This window comes from Agelaius tricolor, unplaced genomic scaffold, assembly GCF_023055355.1.
Source record: "Agelaius tricolor isolate 1412-34295 unplaced genomic scaffold, bAgeTri1.0.p SCAF_53, whole genome shotgun sequence".
NCBI lineage: Eukaryota > Metazoa > Chordata > Aves > Passeriformes > Icteridae > Agelaius > Agelaius tricolor.
Window position 1 is genome coordinate 1,245,451 of NW_027269313.1, and position 17,766 is coordinate 1,263,216.

The window sequence follows — 17,766 nt, forward strand, 5'->3', positions numbered from 1 at the left end:
TGCTGCTTGCTTCCACATATTGTATTTCAGATTGCTGTTATACACCACGTAATAAAAAAGTATAGTATTTCACATTATCATTTCCAATGGTAACTCTTATAAGGAAATTACCAAGGAACGGCCTAGTGAACAAGTTCTAATCATGCAAAATACTACTTCAATAACTTCTAGCATTCTGTGTTATGACCAAATTCCTTTGATGCTTACATGAGGAATTAATAATGTTACATCAAAATGTGAATATTTTGAGTGGTTTGTTTTTTTACAGTAATTTACAATAATTTTTACAAGCTATTGTATTAAATCCCACATTCTAATACACTCTGTCTCTACTACATCTGGGGATTTTGTGCTTATGAATCACACTCCATAGGTAGGTATTGAAAGCCTGATAATTTGCTTTGGTTGCTTCTGTGTACTTTGCATTCAAGTGTCTATTTTGCTCTTTTATGTCCTGAGAGCCCATTCTGATGCCACGCTTGTTTTTCAGTCCAGACGAATACAAAATGAGGGGAGGATTGTAAACTGGAAATTGATTTTGCATGGCACTGCTACCCAGCCTGAACACATGAAGCAGCCACGTGTGTATACATCCTACAATGCTGTGCAGAATGACAGAAGAGGAGTGGAGAAGATGACTGATCTTGTAGAGGTAGAGTTATATTGCATTTATTCCTTACAAGTTTTTCAGTTTAAAAGAAAATGTTGGGTTTTGGAGTTTTTTTTTTTTTTTTTTTTTACCTAGAAAGAAGACACATATTTATTTTGTATTCATTTCATCTAACTCCTGATTGGTTTTAAGTGCATATCATAATTTTGCCCATGTCAACAACTGATATTTTTATGAGTCTCTCCTTCAAATTGCAAAATATAAGGGATTTGGGATGATAACAGGAAATTGCTCCCAAAGCAAGGAACTCTGTGGCTAATGCAGCTGGGTGGTGGAAGGAGGGAGGAAGACACCTCTGACAGACGCACTAAATTTATGTAATTCTATGAGAGCAAGTGTCACATTCTAAAGGAACTTTTCCTGCTGGAGTGCTTCCAGTGAGTTTGCAAGGAATTTCAGAAACAAAGAGCTTGAGAAAAATTGATTCAAAAGGTTTGGCCCCATGGATCTGTTGCTGCCAGATCCTTTAGCACCCCCTGTTTACCCTACAGATAACAGTGCTCTAAAAATACAGCAAGGCAGGGTGACCTTGGGTTGCAGGAAGCACAGGATGGTAGTAATGCACATTTTCATAGTGCTTGATTACATCAACAGCATCAGAAAATAATCCCATCACATCAAATTGTCTCCCCATTAAGTAATTAGGACATCCATAAAGCACAGATAGTTTAACCTTCCTCAGACAGGTTATGAAAGGTGAGTGCGATAATGGTCTCTAAATCCATTACATAAATGTCCCTAGGTCTGGCAGCCACGGGCAAAAAAACAAATTGGAAGAAAGTAAAAGTGGATTCAGCAGGTGCTGTAGGAGAAAATGGGTGGACATGGTAAAAATTACATGAAGATAAAATGAGTGTTCAGTTAGAAATGCTGTTCTGGTTTGAATGAGGGAGCTCTGAAGGCATATATTAGTGTTGAAATAAGTTCATGCCTCTCACCAGCTTCTCTGTGAACCTGTACTTGGGATTAGTCTTCCAAGGTCTCCTAGGTATGTGTTATGATCACCCATTAGCCATACTTCACTGTCTTTTTCTCAGGTGAGATCATCTACAGAGAACGTTTCATGGAAACACTGGTTCCGTCCTTTTCCTAAGAGTACAAGGCACAATCAGAACTGCCATCACCACTGCATATATGTTTCCTTCATTTAGACTGCTGTGTCTCATGACATAACCAGAATTATCTCCTAAGACTGGGACAAATACGGGTATACAATGATGTGTTGTATCCTGCCAATGCAGAATCTGAATTTATAAATGCTTGTATTGCAGGAGGGTTTGATATTTTTTTACAGTGTAATCCTTTCAAAAGTTTGTTTTGGTTGATAATGGTCTGCTTGTTTTCTAGATGCCCAAGTGGCTCCTGAATGAAAAAATTATGTTTTCCCACACATAGGTGGAGATCGCCATTCTGAGCAAGCCTTAATCCAGTCAGTCTTTCATTGACACCTGGCCTTTTTTTCATGCTAATCTGTATTCTAGGACCATACCACACTGGAGAGCCTGAGTGAAAAACCCAAGGCCACAGAAGACACCAGCAGTGACAAAGCAGAAGATAAAACCCCATCAAAAGCCATGCTGCATTTACTGCAAAGTGCTTTTAGCAGACAGATGGATCAGAAGCAGCTGCCAAAGAAGACGGCAAGTGAGAAGTTAAACATTCCATACGAACACTTCTATCAAGCCCTCAGAAAATTGAACAAGCCCTCCCAGTTAAGAGGCTCGGAAGAAAGTCTGTACAGTGACTACGTTGATCTTTTTTACAATGCCAAACCTTACAAGCATAGAGATGATAGACTGCTGCAAGCTTTGGTTGATATCATAAATGAAGGAAATTAACTGTAGGGTATGGCACTGAGTTGGAAATATTCGTTCTCCCCACCTGTAGTTTTTTTTCCAAAGTCTGTGTACGCTCTAGTTGTGTGATTGCTGCTTTGATTGCTTCATATTTAATACAAATATCAAGGAAGGGAAAAAACGGGTGTGAGGGGATAAGACAGGAAAATTACACTTTTTAGTATTATCTTTTTTCAAAACCTTTCTTCAGAGTAGATTTGCCCCCTCAGGCATGAAATGCAATAGTACTCCCCTGAAAACCCTAATACTCTATTTTAAACAATTTTCACATTGCTTATTCTTCCACCCTCTTCACTTAAGCATGCAGTAGGATTCAAAACCTGAATTACCAAGCAGTTTTGAACCAAACTGCCAAAGCTATGGGGATATATTCTCATCCATGGATTTGTCATGAATATTGCAGTCTTTGTTATATTTGTCATTTATTCTGATTTAATACTTGCAGCCAGTACTGCTTCCATCATAGGTGTTTTGTTCCTCCTCCAAACAATGCTCCCTTGCCCTTCTGTTCTCCTGTAGAGGAACATTTGGGAGGCTGGGGTTGGACTGGGGCATCAGTGAACACTGATGAAGTTATTCACAATTTAGACTATAGACAGGAACACACAAATAAAAAAAGAGCCCCTCCTGAGGCATCCCAAACCATGGGATGGCATCCTCTCCAGCAGACTTGGAACTTACCCAAGTGAAGTGCCTGAGTTATGAGCCTGGTCTTTCTGGGCCCTATGTGTTTAATGAGGGCAGAGTCTCACTTCAGAGCACTTGGCTTTCTTTTCACGAGTTATGCATCACCTGATGGAGTACTGACCTGTTTGTGTCAATTATTTGAGCTCTGGGCTCCAGCCTCCTACCTGTGGAGCCTCAGCCAGGTCTCCAAAGCAGTACAGAGCTGCCTTCTGAGATGCCTACATCTGCAAGCAGCCAGGCCAAGTGGAACAGAGAGGCTAGCTGTTGCAGAAAAGTCCACCCAAAGACTCTAAAATACCCAAAATATCTAGGAAGACGAGGCAAAATTGTCTGAGATTTAAAAGAAAGAATAGTGCCCTGAGAAGGGTGGAGTGCCCTGGAATGTGGAGTGGGAGGAAGAGGTTGAGGCAGAGGTGGCTGTCAGAAAGCAGCTAGGGTGAGCAACCCCCTAACATTAGCAGTTTTCCACACATACCTCTTTAATGAGAGTCAAACTTATATATTCTTTTGCTTCTAATAATTGAAAAAAAAAAAAAAAGCCATGTTGGATGCTCAGAAAAGCTAGGGGATCTAGAACAAGGAAATGAAGATTCCTAGGGGATAGTTATCTCATTGAAGTACTAAAGAAAACCCAAAAAAGTGCTGACTGCTTTTTACTTTTCTTCCTCTTGCCTACTATTGAAATGTGTTTTGCAGATTCTCTAGAAATATTTGATTAGATTCTTTCTCACTGTCCATTCCTTAAAATTATGCAAGTGTCTCTAAGACAGGAATTTTACATTTTGCTCATAATCCTTCAGTTCAAATAAAAGTTTTTCAAACTTCACAGTAAATCCTGTAATTAAAAGGTAAACCTATTTACTGTAACTAATTAAGAATTCTGTAGAAAAAAGGACTTCTCTAAAGACAACCTTGAAAATTTTCTTACCAAATGTAAGATTTTAAAAAAACATTCTTTGTGGTGGCTTCATGCCTGTCTTGGGCTTAGCCTGCCAGTTTTAAGGATTCTTTAATATTCTTCTAGTCAGCAGTTGAAGGGTAATATCTCTGCTACTGAATGCTGCTTGTACTGAATCACTCCCTCTCTACTAAGAAATTTGGTTAGGAAGAGAAGTCATTAAAAAAAAATAAAAAAAATTCCTGCAAGTGGTCCAGATCAGAAAGCTTTTCCCTTTGCTGTCCTTTCCACGCAAAAGCTTTCTGGCAATGCATAACTAATGAACAAGCAAACCATGAAAATTTCTAATTGCTGCTATTACAGAATGAGAGCACTTATTTTCACTAATGTTTAATTTTCAGAATAGACTCATATGCAAGGTAAGGGCCACTTTTAGTCCTGTGCAATGAAGCTTAGAGGCTGTTTCCCTCAGATAACAACAAATTTAGCCAGTCCTCATTCAGGTACATTACAGTGAGGAAAGTACTAACAACACTCCATCAGGCCTTGAAAGAAATGTTCAGGTTAAAAGGGTGGGAAACAAAAGACCTTCCTTTGTTTTAAGATCAGTTCCTATGCTGTAGCCAAAGTTTCAACAGATGACAAGTTTAAAATCTCTCTTTTGAATGTTTCCAACCCAGATCAGCTTGTACAGGAGTAAATTATTTTTATTGTTAGTCTTTCCTTGGTGCCTGTGTGGGTTTTGTGAAAAATGTAAAAGTAAAAAAAAAAAAGTTTTCTCTCAGAATTTTAAATTATATTTTCGTTACAGGTATTTATAATATAGCAAAGATTTTATTGAACAGACAGAATTTTAAAAGGCATAATAAATTATATTGAAGAACCAGATTTTTTCTTGAGAAAGAGACAATTTCATCCAATAAACGTATTTTTTAAAAGGCATGTTACAACAGCAACTGCAACATGTATGTGATGTGATGTTAAAATTTGTCTACTAGTAGCATAATACAATGTGTTAGCAGAGCTCAGTGTGTGGTCTTAACATTTGTAAAGAAAACAGTAAGATAAAGTCAAGCTATTGACTTAAAAGGAATGGGAAATTGAGTTTAGAATGAAAAATAATGGTTTGGGGAAATAACCAGGATTGGGTGGAAAGAAATGTGGAATGTACTGAGAATGAGGGCTTCCAAGGGATCTCTTCAGCAGTAACACTCACTTGTTTCCTTCTCACAACAGCAGCCAAGTAAGGTTTGCTGTGGACATCACTGACAGCAGCACTGTCTGTAATTCCGACAGTTAAAAGAATTCTGCCTGTTTAATACACAGATGTGTGTGTCAGAAGCACTAAAATGAAATAATGCAGCAAAAAGAGTCAGGGGGTCAAGGTAAACTTGTCAGGGGGTCTTCACTTCCTTGCATGAAAACTGTTGAAATAATTGTTGTTCCCTCCACCACTACTCACATTTCAAGCCAGCAGAGAAAAGAGCCCTTAAACCCTTGTACACTGTACATAGTGTAACCAACAACCTCTCAATTACAAAATCTGCTTTGTCAAATGCCCTAAAAACAATTAAAACATTCTTAATGTGATTTCAATGGACACATTCCCTTATGAGAAATACTTACAGTAAATGTACACAGAAAATTGATTTCTGAAGTAACTTTAAGAAAAGAGAGAAATCTAAGCCTAAATTAGAGCAAACTACCTAGCTTCCACACTAAACAGTATTTTTTTCTCTCAAGTTGACTGACTTTTGAAATGCTGCATTTGAACTTTCTACCTTCACCAGCTCTGAGTTTTCTAAGCAGAGTTTCTCATAAGTCACATCTTGTAACTCCAAACTTGCTAATTTAGTCTTCAAATGAAGTGTCCTCCTTTCTTACCTCTCCCTCTCCTCTTCACTCTGTAAACAAACATAAGCATTTTCAGTAAATAGAAGGCTAATTTAAGAGAGAAAAGGGGGGCCTTAAAATAAAAATGCTAGCTCTAGCATTTCTTATTGAATTATCTTAATGTCATAGATTAAATGAGGATGTGGTCTGTTTGTTAAAAGAGCACATTCACAGGAAGGGTGAACACCTGATTGTTGCTTTTTTTGTGCATAGATCACACGATGGAGGTGACAGCTACAATTAACTCCTTGTGCATGAGAGCAACAGGAGAGACTGCACTGTCCCTGAGAGTGTCCTTCTGCAACATTAAGCCAGCCTCTGCCACTGCAGTTTTCCAAACATTACAAATCTGGAGGATTTGTAATCCTCCATAACAAAAGTTGGCATCTGAGTTAGTACAGCTGTGAAAATAATTATAGAAGAAAAATTACAGGGAGAAAAATCCAGAGTTATTATACAACACAGAGTACCTGCACAGCCTAAACCCTTTCTGTTTGATCAAGTATTTCTTTTCAGGAAGTCCATTTTCAAAGCTCTGAGGGACCATTCCATTCACAGCAGCGTTTTAGAAAAGGAAAAACTCTAGAAATGTGTATTTTGCTCGGAATCAATTGGCTATCTAATATTTCTAACTGCAGACTGAAAAGGTTCAAACTCCAACCACTCTAGGCACTAATAAAGCTAATTTCTGTGAACATTCTTCTATTTAATTACACAAGTGCCCATTAAAAATATCACTTCTCCTACTGTTATTTGTGAGAATAATGTAATCAGAAAGAATGAGAAATTTTGTTTCCAGCAATGCACTAAATGCCTACTGGAAAAAAAAAATACATCTAATATATTCCAAGTCCCACTAAGATACCAGAGAAAAATAAATAGATAATATATGAAAGGGGGTGTTTATGAGGAAAATATATTTTAATGTTTATATTCTTTCAGCTATTTGACTGCCTCCAATCAAATGTAGCTAAGCATGTATCTCTTTCTTTCTGATGTCATATTCTTTCCCCAAAACAAATGAATTGGTTGCTGTTGCATGCAGCATTTTGTTTGACTATGGCCACATTATCAGCCAGTGTTTCAAACCATAAACATGCAGCATAATGCAGTGCCATATATTCTGATAAGGTAGTGCACTTAGGACCAGGGGCGTGCAACTCTCTCTGCCTGTGCTGTTGCACAAAGGGCTCATGTGAAACAGATCCATAATGGCTGGAAAAAGAGGAGAGCCAAATGCCAGCCCCATTAGACCCACAGAATTAATTCCTCTCTTCAGAATAACATTGGTGGGGTGCAGAGCACCACAAACATCCATGATGTCAGGACAAAGTTCAGCCCCACAGTTCAGCAGGGAGCTCAGCTACTTCCACCCTCACTCACTGTTAATGAGAGACATATTAAAAACTGAGGATTTAGTCTGAACTCTCAGCTATGAGCTTCTCCTCTTTTACACTGTATTTCTCTTACCTCACTTCAGAGAGGTGAGCCACCTTTCAATGAAACTTTTTTGAAAATACCAGTAGTTATTAAAAACACCACTTCATCCATGAGTTTCAGGAATCAAGCTGTCTGAATGCGGGTCATTGCTTACACTTTTACACAGAAAAATACACACATGTGCATATGTAGCAACTCCATCCATGTACAACTCCATGTAAAGTCTCCTTGATGCTAGAATGTAGCAGCTCTTATCAAGAAGGAAGAGCTGCAGCACTAACTTGGTAAAACAGAGTTTAAAGCTAAATTTCAGCTTGGATTTCCATCATAGTGGTATTAATAGTGAAGGTTATTTTGGAGTGGGACAGAAGAGGAAGGGAGATTTGCTTGTTTGGTTGTCCCTTTAGCAATTGGGGGTGAAGAATTTCCCAAAGAATTCAATGTCTTTGCAATTGATCTAACAGAAAAATTACTCTACTCTTATATTGCACAAGATAGCCATAAGTCTGCAGGGGGCTTTGAACAGTTTAGACAGCTAAACATAACTGGCTTTGTAACACAGCCAACAAGTGTGTATTGGGCACTGCAAACACAGGATATTGAGTCTCCAGCAAAAACAACTAGTCAAAATTCTTTCAAGACTTTGAGCATCGAATTTGAAGCTTTTCAGGAAGAAATATTCATAATACCTTGAATATTTATTTGTATTTACTTTAAAATTAATAGACATAGCCTCCTCTAGAGCATCTATAGGTTCCAGAGGTCATTCTGAGTCACACTATGGAGGAGACTGCCTGTCTCCAGATATATACAGCAATTGTGAATCACACTCTTCATTCAGGCACTGAATTTACGTGTCTACAGTTAGGCAGTATTAACATTGCCCTCATCTCTTCCCCCTCCTGGCTCCCAGGATGGTGCTGAGCCATGCTGAATCCACCTTTTCTAAAGCTGGGCTGAAGTTCTCCCCCTGTGTGTTCAGAAAATGGAGCACTCCAGTCCACTGATGGTTACAGAAAATTTGCAGGGATCTCCCACTGCTGTCCAATATTGTCTCTGCAATTGGATTGTTCTCCTTCCTCAGCCCCCCAGGCTTGAGAAAAATCAATTCAGAAAACAAAAGGCATTCTTGGCTTTAGAAAGTCGTAAAGCACAAGCTGTGTGTGATGCAAAACCATTAAGCCTGCACTTAATCCTATTTACTTGCTTAAATCAGTCTCCTGTCCTGTTTAAGTGCGTGTATGGGATCAAGTACCTCCCTGAACACTCAGCTGAATCAGAAAGGATTACTCTTGCATGGTACTTCTGCACAGAACAGGGGGGATATGATGCTGAAGTTCTGCTCAATTACTGCAAATACCCCCTTGCAATCCCATATTGAGTGAGTGAGTCATGCCTGGATTTCCATACACTGTGCCACCAAGTCTCAGGAGCTGCTTACATTGCAGTGTACCGGGTTTCAACCTGGCATGGTGAATCACCTTCCTTCTGGGAAATGCGTGCAAAACCTCCTTTGTTAGGGAAACAACACTTGCAGAGCCCCTGACAAGCATCATACATTTGGAGACCTTACTTCCACACAGTCCTTAATAAACACGTCAGATAATAACTTCACATCTTTAATAAACATGTCAGATATTCAGGCATTTCACACCTTACACTTCTTTGGAAGCTCAGGGGATGGTCTCCATTTATAAGATAGACCATGTGCAGTGTATTATAAAATTAATTTATTTTCATATTATAGGGCTGTACAGATGCATCAAGAACAGTCAGAAGACAGATGCTTTGTTATTAATTTTGAGTAAATCTGCAAGGCTCACTCTGAATGCACTCACATACCCGAGAAATGAAAACAGATGAAAATTATTTGACTTGGGTGTTATTCCACAGCAGCTGAAAAGAAAGGGATGGCAGTTTGAACACAAAGCCAGGCAAGAAGGAGTGCATTTTGTGCATTTTGTACTTTTCCATCCTCTTTATTCAAACAGCTCTGTTACAGTACCCTGGCTTCAAAGGACAAATTTTAGAGATCTTCCTGCTGCTTATGCTGATGAGTCAGATATTGTTTGTTTTTTGACAGAATTAATTGCTTTCTTGGTCTCTCATGTCTCTCTTTCCTATCAGAATCCTAATCATAAAATCCAAAGCCCAGCATTTCCAGCTATTCAAGGTTCATCAGCTCTGCAGTTTGTGTTAATGAGCTTGGTTCTTTGAATTCACCCCTGTAATTTTATACTAGCTGAGAGCCTAAGCCATTATCCATTTTTGGGAGCAATCATCAACATGTACTTACCTTTAGAGATGATGAGAGTTTACCTTTCTCAGAAAAGCTAATGGCAATTTCCTCAGCTGAGCTTGCTGCACTGCTCAAAAACACTACAGACACCTATCAGAAGCATGGCCACCACACACCATGCCTGCTGATGGAAGGGTCTGTCCTTACAGAAACTATTAAAAGAAGCAGAGGGAAGGAGGGCAACTTTCCTTATCTTTCAATGGAATCTGAGAAGCTAAACCCCTTCAGATATATTTTAAAACCCAGCATATATTGCACATCCCTGGCACAAAATATCTATGCATGGATTTCTGACTGTGATTATGCACTGAACTAGTTGAATGTTCTGTTAGCTTAAAGTCAAGGCTCAGCTTCCAAATGTCTTGTGTTTGCATCTGCACTGTGTGGAGTCATACAATTAGTTTCCCTTTGTGTGGGAGTAAGAGTGGAAGAGGAAGAGATTTGATTTACTGCAGTGCACATAGCATTGCACCTGATGTCTATATCACCCTGCCCCATCATCTCCTCTTTTCCTGAGTCACAAGTGGAGTTCATCAGCTCAGGCACTTTGTTTTCATCAGCAGTACTGCTGTCCCTCAGTAATAACCAAATTATGAAAAAGATTAACAGCCTCCTGGGATTTAGACATTGAAAAACAGCAAGGATTTTGCTTCATAGAGGCTGCCCTCAACCCTCCTAGCCTTCACCCTCAGTGGAGGATGGAGTGAAATTAATGACAAATTTGATGGAGTGGAATTAATCACAATTAATTCAGTATCTCATGCATTTAATTCTCATCACCATCACTTGGATCTACACATTGTTTGCAAGATTTGCAGACCCCATAACATGTGGGCATATGATGGTTCTCTTGTTGGTTCCAAAGCAGAATTCAGACAGTAAGTAATCTGGAAAAAAAAAAAAATCCTCAGGACCAGAAAGCTGTAAAACAACCAAAGCTGTTGGATTTGAAACAGAACTACCCAACCTGAAGGTAGTGTTGGGTAGTCCTCTAGAATTGCCAATAATATACACAAACACACATGGATATATCTCTACATAATTCAGGGGAAAATGTATAAAGGTAAGCATCACTAACTGCTCTCTTGAGTAGCATTAATTTTCCTTTGGTGACAATGCTTCACACTTTTTTTAGACAGCAAATGGAGACAAGAGTGTCAGAGCCCTCCTGTTCCAGCAGCTGTCATGGTTTTTAACTTTTTCCAGCCCACAGGTGGCCAGGAGAAAGACCACAGAATCATAGAATCATGCTGAGTTGGAAGGGGCCCATCAGGATCATGGAGTCCAAGCCCTGATCCCATGCAGGGCATCCCAAGAGTCACATCATGTTCCTGAGAGCATTGTCCAAATGCTTCCTGAATTCTGTCAGTCTTGGTGCCCTGCCACCTGTTCCAGGGCCCAGCCACAGCCTGGGGGAAAACCTTTCCTGGTATCCAACCTTGTTGGGAAGGATGAAAGTTTGACAAGAAAGTCTCACAAATATGTATGCTTAGCAGAAAGATTTTTGAATGTAGAGTCTGATAAAGGAATAGAGATGGAAGCAAGTTTTGATATAGAAGAAAAGAATTGCTGAGCCAGTCTTACTGGGTAAGCAAGAAGGCAAAGGGTGTGTTAGTTAGAAGGGGTTTTTATGACTTAGAGCAAAGGATAAACCCACCTCAAACAAGAAGATGTTTTTACCAAGCAGAAAGAGAGCACAGGCAAACAAGTCAGCAAAGCTGCAAGTAGAAAAAAGGTCTCAGAATTTTCCACTGCAAGAAAACAGAAAAACAACTTCTAGCTTAAACTGTAATGTACTGACTTTTAGTGATTGGAGAACAGTAACATGAATATGGCAATTATAGTAGTTATGATAGGCTATAGATAATAGTTAAGGTATAGATTGGTTTTACTGTATTAAGATGCTAAGCTAAAGAAAAGTCTATAATGCATTGTAACCAAAGCCAAAGGGTCTCCAGGCCTGCCTGCAGCTGGAGCTGACAGCTGTGAGCACAGGCTCTGTCACCCATGACCCTGGACTGCTGTAACATCTTGGATGGAATAAACTGCATTTTGGAGAGCCCCATGGAGTCCCACATCCCTCATTTAGGCTCTTACACAACCTAAACCTCCCCCAACTCAACTTCAGGCCATTTCTTGGAGGCCTGTCACTGGTGTCAGAGATTGAGCAGATTGGTACCTGCCCCTTGCAAGGATGTTGGAGCCCTAGCGGGGGTCTCCCCTCAGTCTCCTCCAGCTGAATACACTAATGTCCTCAGAAACTCCTCAGGCCCTTCACCATCCTCATGGCATCCTTTGGTCTCTGACAGTTTAATGCCTTTTTTTATGTTGCAATGCCAGAACTGCACCCAATATTCCAGGTGAGGCCTCCCTGGCCCAGCGCAGAGCAGGACAATCCTTGCCTGGCCCAGCCGGCCATGCTGGGCCTGGTGTCCCCAGGACAGGGATGTGCCTGCTGGCTCCAGGACACTGCTGGCTCGTGTCCTGCTGGCCACCAAACAGGATTTCCAGGACCATCCCAGGTGCAGAATCCAGCACTTTCCCTCATGGAATTTCACGCAGGTGGAGATTGTCCAGCCCTTTAATTTGTCAAGGTGGCCTCTGCGGGGCCTCTCTTCTTTTGAGGCAGTCAACAGCTCCTCCCAGCTTAATGCTGTTGTCGGACTTTGTGCTCCTTCCAGGTCTGCATTCAGGTCATTTGTGAAGATGTTGAGGAGAACCAGCCCTAAGATGGAGCCCTGAAAAACCCCGCTGATGACAGGTGACCATTCTGATGTTACCTGATTCTCTACAACTCTTTCCTCCTAACCCATGAGCCAGCTGCTCACTCACCACATGATGGGTTTATCCAGCTGTGGGATGGACATTTTGTCCAGAAGGATTCTGGGAAAGACAGTATGAAAAGCTTTGCTGAAATCCAAAAAGATTACATTAGCTGGTTTCCCTTGATCCACAAGGGGAGTTATCTTATTGTAAAAGGAAATCAGGTTTGGCAAGCAGGACTTTCCCCTCATAAGGTTATGCTGAAATTGTTCTTCAAGTGATTTTCAATACCTCCCAGATAGTCTTGTTCATGATTTTACCAGACAGTGAAATGAGACTGACAGGCCTGTTGTTTCTGAGGTTTTCTCTCTTGCCCTTCTTGAAAATCACAACAATGTTCACCCACTTCCAGACAGCTGGAACCTCTCCAGCTCCTGACTGCTCAAAAATCATTGAGGGAGGCTTTGGGATGATATCAGCAGCTGAGGATTCTCAGACAAACCCCATCAGGCTCCACAGACCTGTAGTGATCCTGTTGGAGCAGCAGATCCCACATAAAGGTCAGCTGAGAGTTAATTGTTCTTGCAGCTGTGGTCTTTCAGCTCAGGGCACTGAGACTCCTGTGGTCCAACATCCATGCTGAAGACAGAGGTAAAGAATGTGTTAAACACCTCTGCCTTGTCTGTGTCCCTGCTTGTGAGGTGACCATCCTCATCCTGGAATGGGGTAATGTTATTTTCTACATTGGCTTTTGTCATTAATGTATTGGAAAAAACTCTTGTTAGATGAGCACTAGCACTTCAGCTAATCAGAAAAAAAACACAGGTTGGGGCAGGATCACCTTTTGTTTGCCCTGAAGAGGGGAAGGCTGAGTCATCTTCCTATACATATCATGTTTAATAGCTTATTGTGTCATCTGTGTGACTGATGATCAAAAAGCTTCTGATCTGGGGTAGTGCTTGGCATATCCTCAGTAGTGCTGCTGACAAATAGGGTTGCTCAGAAGTCCCTCAGCCAGATTAAAATGTTATTTATAATTTTTTTTGGCTTTGGGTAATACATGAATTCCCAGCACTGCTTTCCTCTGCTAGAAAAAACTTTGGCTTTATCCTGATAAACACTCCTGGAACAAGATGAAGCTGGCTGCAGGAGACAGCTGGCAGACAGGATTTGTGTGGCAGTGCCTGCACTGAGCAGACCGGAGTTGGAGCAGAATGAAGCAAGAAGAAGAGTGAAAAGGGTTCAAGAGACCTGCATGGATGAACAAGGAACTCCTGCCACTATGCAGCAGAAGCAGGAAATACACAGGAGATGGAAGCAGGGTCAGGCCACTTGGAATGAACACAAAGAGGTTGTCAGAGTAAGTGGAAATGAGACAAGGAAAGCCAAGGCCCATCTGGAATTAAATCTAGCCAAGGATGTCAGGAACATGCCAAAATTCAACAAAGGAAATGCAGGGTCCTGCAGCTGGGCAGGAATAACCCCCAGCACCAGCACAACCAGCTCTGCAGGTCCTGGGGGACAAAGAGCTGTCCCTGAGCCAGCAGAGTGTCCTGGGGACAAGGAGGTCAAGGGGATCCTGGAGTGCCCTTGGGAGGGCATTGCCAGCAGGTCAGGGAGGGATCCTGCCCCTCTGCCCCTCTGGAGGCACCTCTGGAGGGCCTCCAGAGCTCTGGATCCTCAGGACAGGAGGGACACAGAGCTCCTGGAGAGGGGCCAGCCAAGGCTGTGGGGGTGAGGAAGGGCCTGGGGCATCTCCCTCACCAGGAAAGGCTGGGGGAGCTGGGGCTGCTCAGCCTGGAGAGGAGCCCCAGCTGAGAGGGGCCTCAGCCCTGGGTGTCCCTGTCTGCAGGGAGGGACAGAGCAGGGCCCAGGCTCTGCTCTGTAGGGACAATGGGACAAGAGGAGTGGGCAGGGACAGATCCCAGGAAGGTCCACCTGGACATGAGGCAGAACTCCTTCCCTGGGCAGTGACCCAGCCCTGAACAGACTGCAAGAGAGGCTGTGGAGTTTCTCTTCACTGGAAATATTCCAGAACCTGGACACAGCCCTGTGCCACGTGCTCTGGGGTCACCCTGCTGGAGCAGGGACATTAGGGGAGATGACCCACTGTGGTCCCTTCCAACCTGACCCATCCTGTAATTCTGGGATTCTGTGAATGACCTGCTTTCTTCTGCTCTTAACAGAAAGGCTCCAAGCTGGGAGCTGCCAGCTTCCAGAGCTCTTTCTCCCTGGATGCTGTTCAGCAGCTTCCTTGACATGTCTGCTTTCTGCTCAGGACAGGCAGAGAAACCCACATCCCACTGCTGCCCAGACACAGAGTAATCCTCACTGCCTTTGCTGCTCCTCTGCAACAACAATCTGCAGTTTTGAACAGACAGTTCCGTCCACTGAGAGGATTTCACAGGTTTTCTCTGTCATTACAATTTACTCAGATTGCTCTTATATCCTGAAATGTTGGAATTTTCATGTACACCATGGCCCAAATACTTTGGAAAGGGTCCCATCTTCCTTGCTCAGCAGACAAAGCTGTGGTTTTAGTGTTCTTCGTTGCCTTTTGCTTTCCTTTGCCTCTTTCCTATGCTTCCCCACCATCTTTTCAAGGCTGTGCCTTTCCCAATCTGTTCTACTGCAGTGAAGCTGCAGCACTTCCAGGCTTTTCCTGGAGACTGAGCTACCCAGCTCCTTTCCCACTACTCTCATCTGAATTCCAGCTGCAGCAGGGATGTGAAGGGCAGGGCAGCTGAGTATGATGGTGGGAATTAATTCCCATTATGGTGCCAGGAGCCAGAGGTGTTGGAGCTCCTCACTGGGCAGTGCAGATGTCACTGAAGCATCTTCACAGCACAGCCTGGTGTGCGATAACTTGTCAGCTCTCCTGCAGAAATAACTTCCCATGTTACCCTTTCCTAGGTTTCCTCTTGCTGGATTGATGTTTACTTTGCCTGCAATTCCCCCAGGTTTCTCTTTATTAAATTTTGCTTTCCACTCCTGTGCTTTGTGCCTTTTGCTTTTCTGTGCTTGTGATTCTGGTGTCTGTTGCTTTGCATTAATTTGCAGCTCTCACCAATTCTAACTAATCCTCCCAAGTATCAAATCTCATTACTCTCTGCTTGTTTCTTCTTCTGAATCATTGATGAGGGTGTTAAAATAGAGCAACTCCTGACACCTATCCCTGTGCCATTGTATTATACAATCACTCTCCAGTTTGCTATATTGTCACCTATCATTTTATTCTGGTCCTTCAGCCAACTTTGAAATGAGAATGTTCCTTCCAAGCCTGATTTACATTAATTTATCAGAGAGGAATTTCGTCAGTGTGTCAAGTGTTTCACTGCAGTCCAAATCTGGTTGGTTTTGCTCTCCTGCAACTGTGCCCTCTAGTGCTTTCTTCGGCTTGGATTCTTTCAGAATAAAAACATCAGTGATACTGCCAGGCAACACTTGTTGCTCACTGCTCAGGGGGTTTTGGCCTTCTGAATTCCTGGTGGTAAAAAACACTGTGTGAAATCTCTGTTTCACTTCTCTGCTAAGACCCAGACAGTCTTTTCATAGTGACAAAGTTCATCTGCTACAATTATCAGGTACAGGGTATTGTTTCTTAAGCATAACCTACCACAGGAGTAATATTTTCAAGGAAGCATGGGAGCAGAGGAAAACACAGATTTCAGACAGCTGTTTGGTTTTCATCTTGTTCAGCTGCAAACCCTTAGATGTGTTCCTTGCTGTTTCAGGTAACAGTGTGAGAAAAGCTGGGGTGGAAATGGAGAAAGGCAGGCTAGAAAGCAGCTTCTAAGTAAATTAAACTGGTAGATAGAGTTAAATTAAGAAAGGTTTCCTCTTTGCAGCTCACAGTTCAGTTTTGGTTGAAGGGTTTCCTGGTGCTGCTGGTGTTACTTGTCACTTTGTGCATTGCAGCTGGCTGTAGCAAGCCAGTCCCTTTCTCATTCTACTGCTGCTGAACTTGACAGCAGCTGATCTGCTGGGAGTGCCCATGCTGTCAGCACATTCTTCCTCCTGCCCTGGGGCAGCACCAGCCTCCCCAGGGGTTGCATCTTTATCAGGAGAGTCTTTATTTCTGGATAGACATGCAGTGCATCAGCGGTACAAGATTTAACACTGCGCCCAGAATCATCACATTTTTGGTGGCAGCTGTCCCCACTGAGTGACACAGAACTCTTTTAACTGGGCATCATTTTGTCCCCTGGTAGGGACTAATAAATAACATCATTTTTGAAGTGGAAGGGGAATTGGGTAATGTTTGTTTTGTGTTCTGGTGTGAGAAAATGTGATGTATTTTTCACAGTCAGCAATAAAAAACACCCTCAGGTCTTATTTTCCTAGTTAGCAAGAAGACTGTATATAATAAAAACACTGACAGGTGCCTTCATATTCAGCATGCTGACACACAATGCAGAGCACTCAAGCTGCCTTGAAACTCATGGAACATGTTAAAACATAAAAAAAATTATACCAAATAATTGGACAATTACGAATTACTGAGAACATCCTTCATTTTACCAGCAGAAAATTACACCCTTAACTGCGAAGGTAATTTTGATAAAATCAACACTCTGGGCTATGAATTTATCAAGCACATAAAGGTTGATTACCATTACTTGAAAAAAGCATCAAATTGTCAATAATAATGTATTATCAGCATGAAAACCTCTTGCTCTCTCTACTTAACAAATCATCTTATCTATTCATGCAACAATTGCAGCATACAAGTTAAAATAGTAGTCTTGATTTCACCATCAGTTAAATGGAGGGAAAAAAAAATATTACTGTGAAAAGCTGAAAAGCTGTTTTGTAATTTTTGTATTGCCGTGGGACCTTTGGAAGGAACTGCTCCCTTGCAGGAAAAGCACAGCACCTTTTTCTTCAGCTGGTCTAGGCCATATGTTTCATTTCTAATTAAAGCACGACCTTGAAATGAGGATGGCTGCCACCTCATGATTAGCTGCATGAAGTGTTCCCCCTGACTTCCCTAGGTTCATCAATGCCATGATTTATGCTATCCTTTCATACTTCTCTATGGCCAACAAGTCTCCCTCCAGCTGAAAACATTTATCCTTGGCCTCTGATTCCCCATTCCTAAAAGGAACTCCCTCCACAGTAAAATGGATATAATCCAGAGTGTTTTACTGGGCAATGCATAACCACAGACTCATAGGATCACTGAGGTTGGAAAAGCCCCCTAAAATCCTCAGTTCAAGCTGTTAAACCAGCAGTGCCAGGCCCACCAGTAAACCATGCC

At 41.8% G+C, this 17,766-nt stretch overlaps 1 protein-coding gene across 1 annotated transcript in view; it reads left to right on the forward strand.

Moving 5' to 3' along the window:
- Window positions 1-5,134, forward strand: part of PCSK1 (proprotein convertase subtilisin/kexin type 1) — a 28,308-nt gene extending 23,174 nt beyond the window's left edge. The window contains exons 13-14 of the mRNA XM_071455697.1: window positions 491-652; window positions 2,152-5,134. Coding sequence (XP_071311798.1) covers window positions 491-652; window positions 2,152-2,508 — 519 coding nt within the window. The 3' untranslated portion in view covers window positions 2,509-5,134. The remainder of the gene's footprint in view (window positions 1-490; window positions 653-2,151) is intronic.
- Window positions 5,135-17,766: the final 12,632 nt, after the last annotated feature.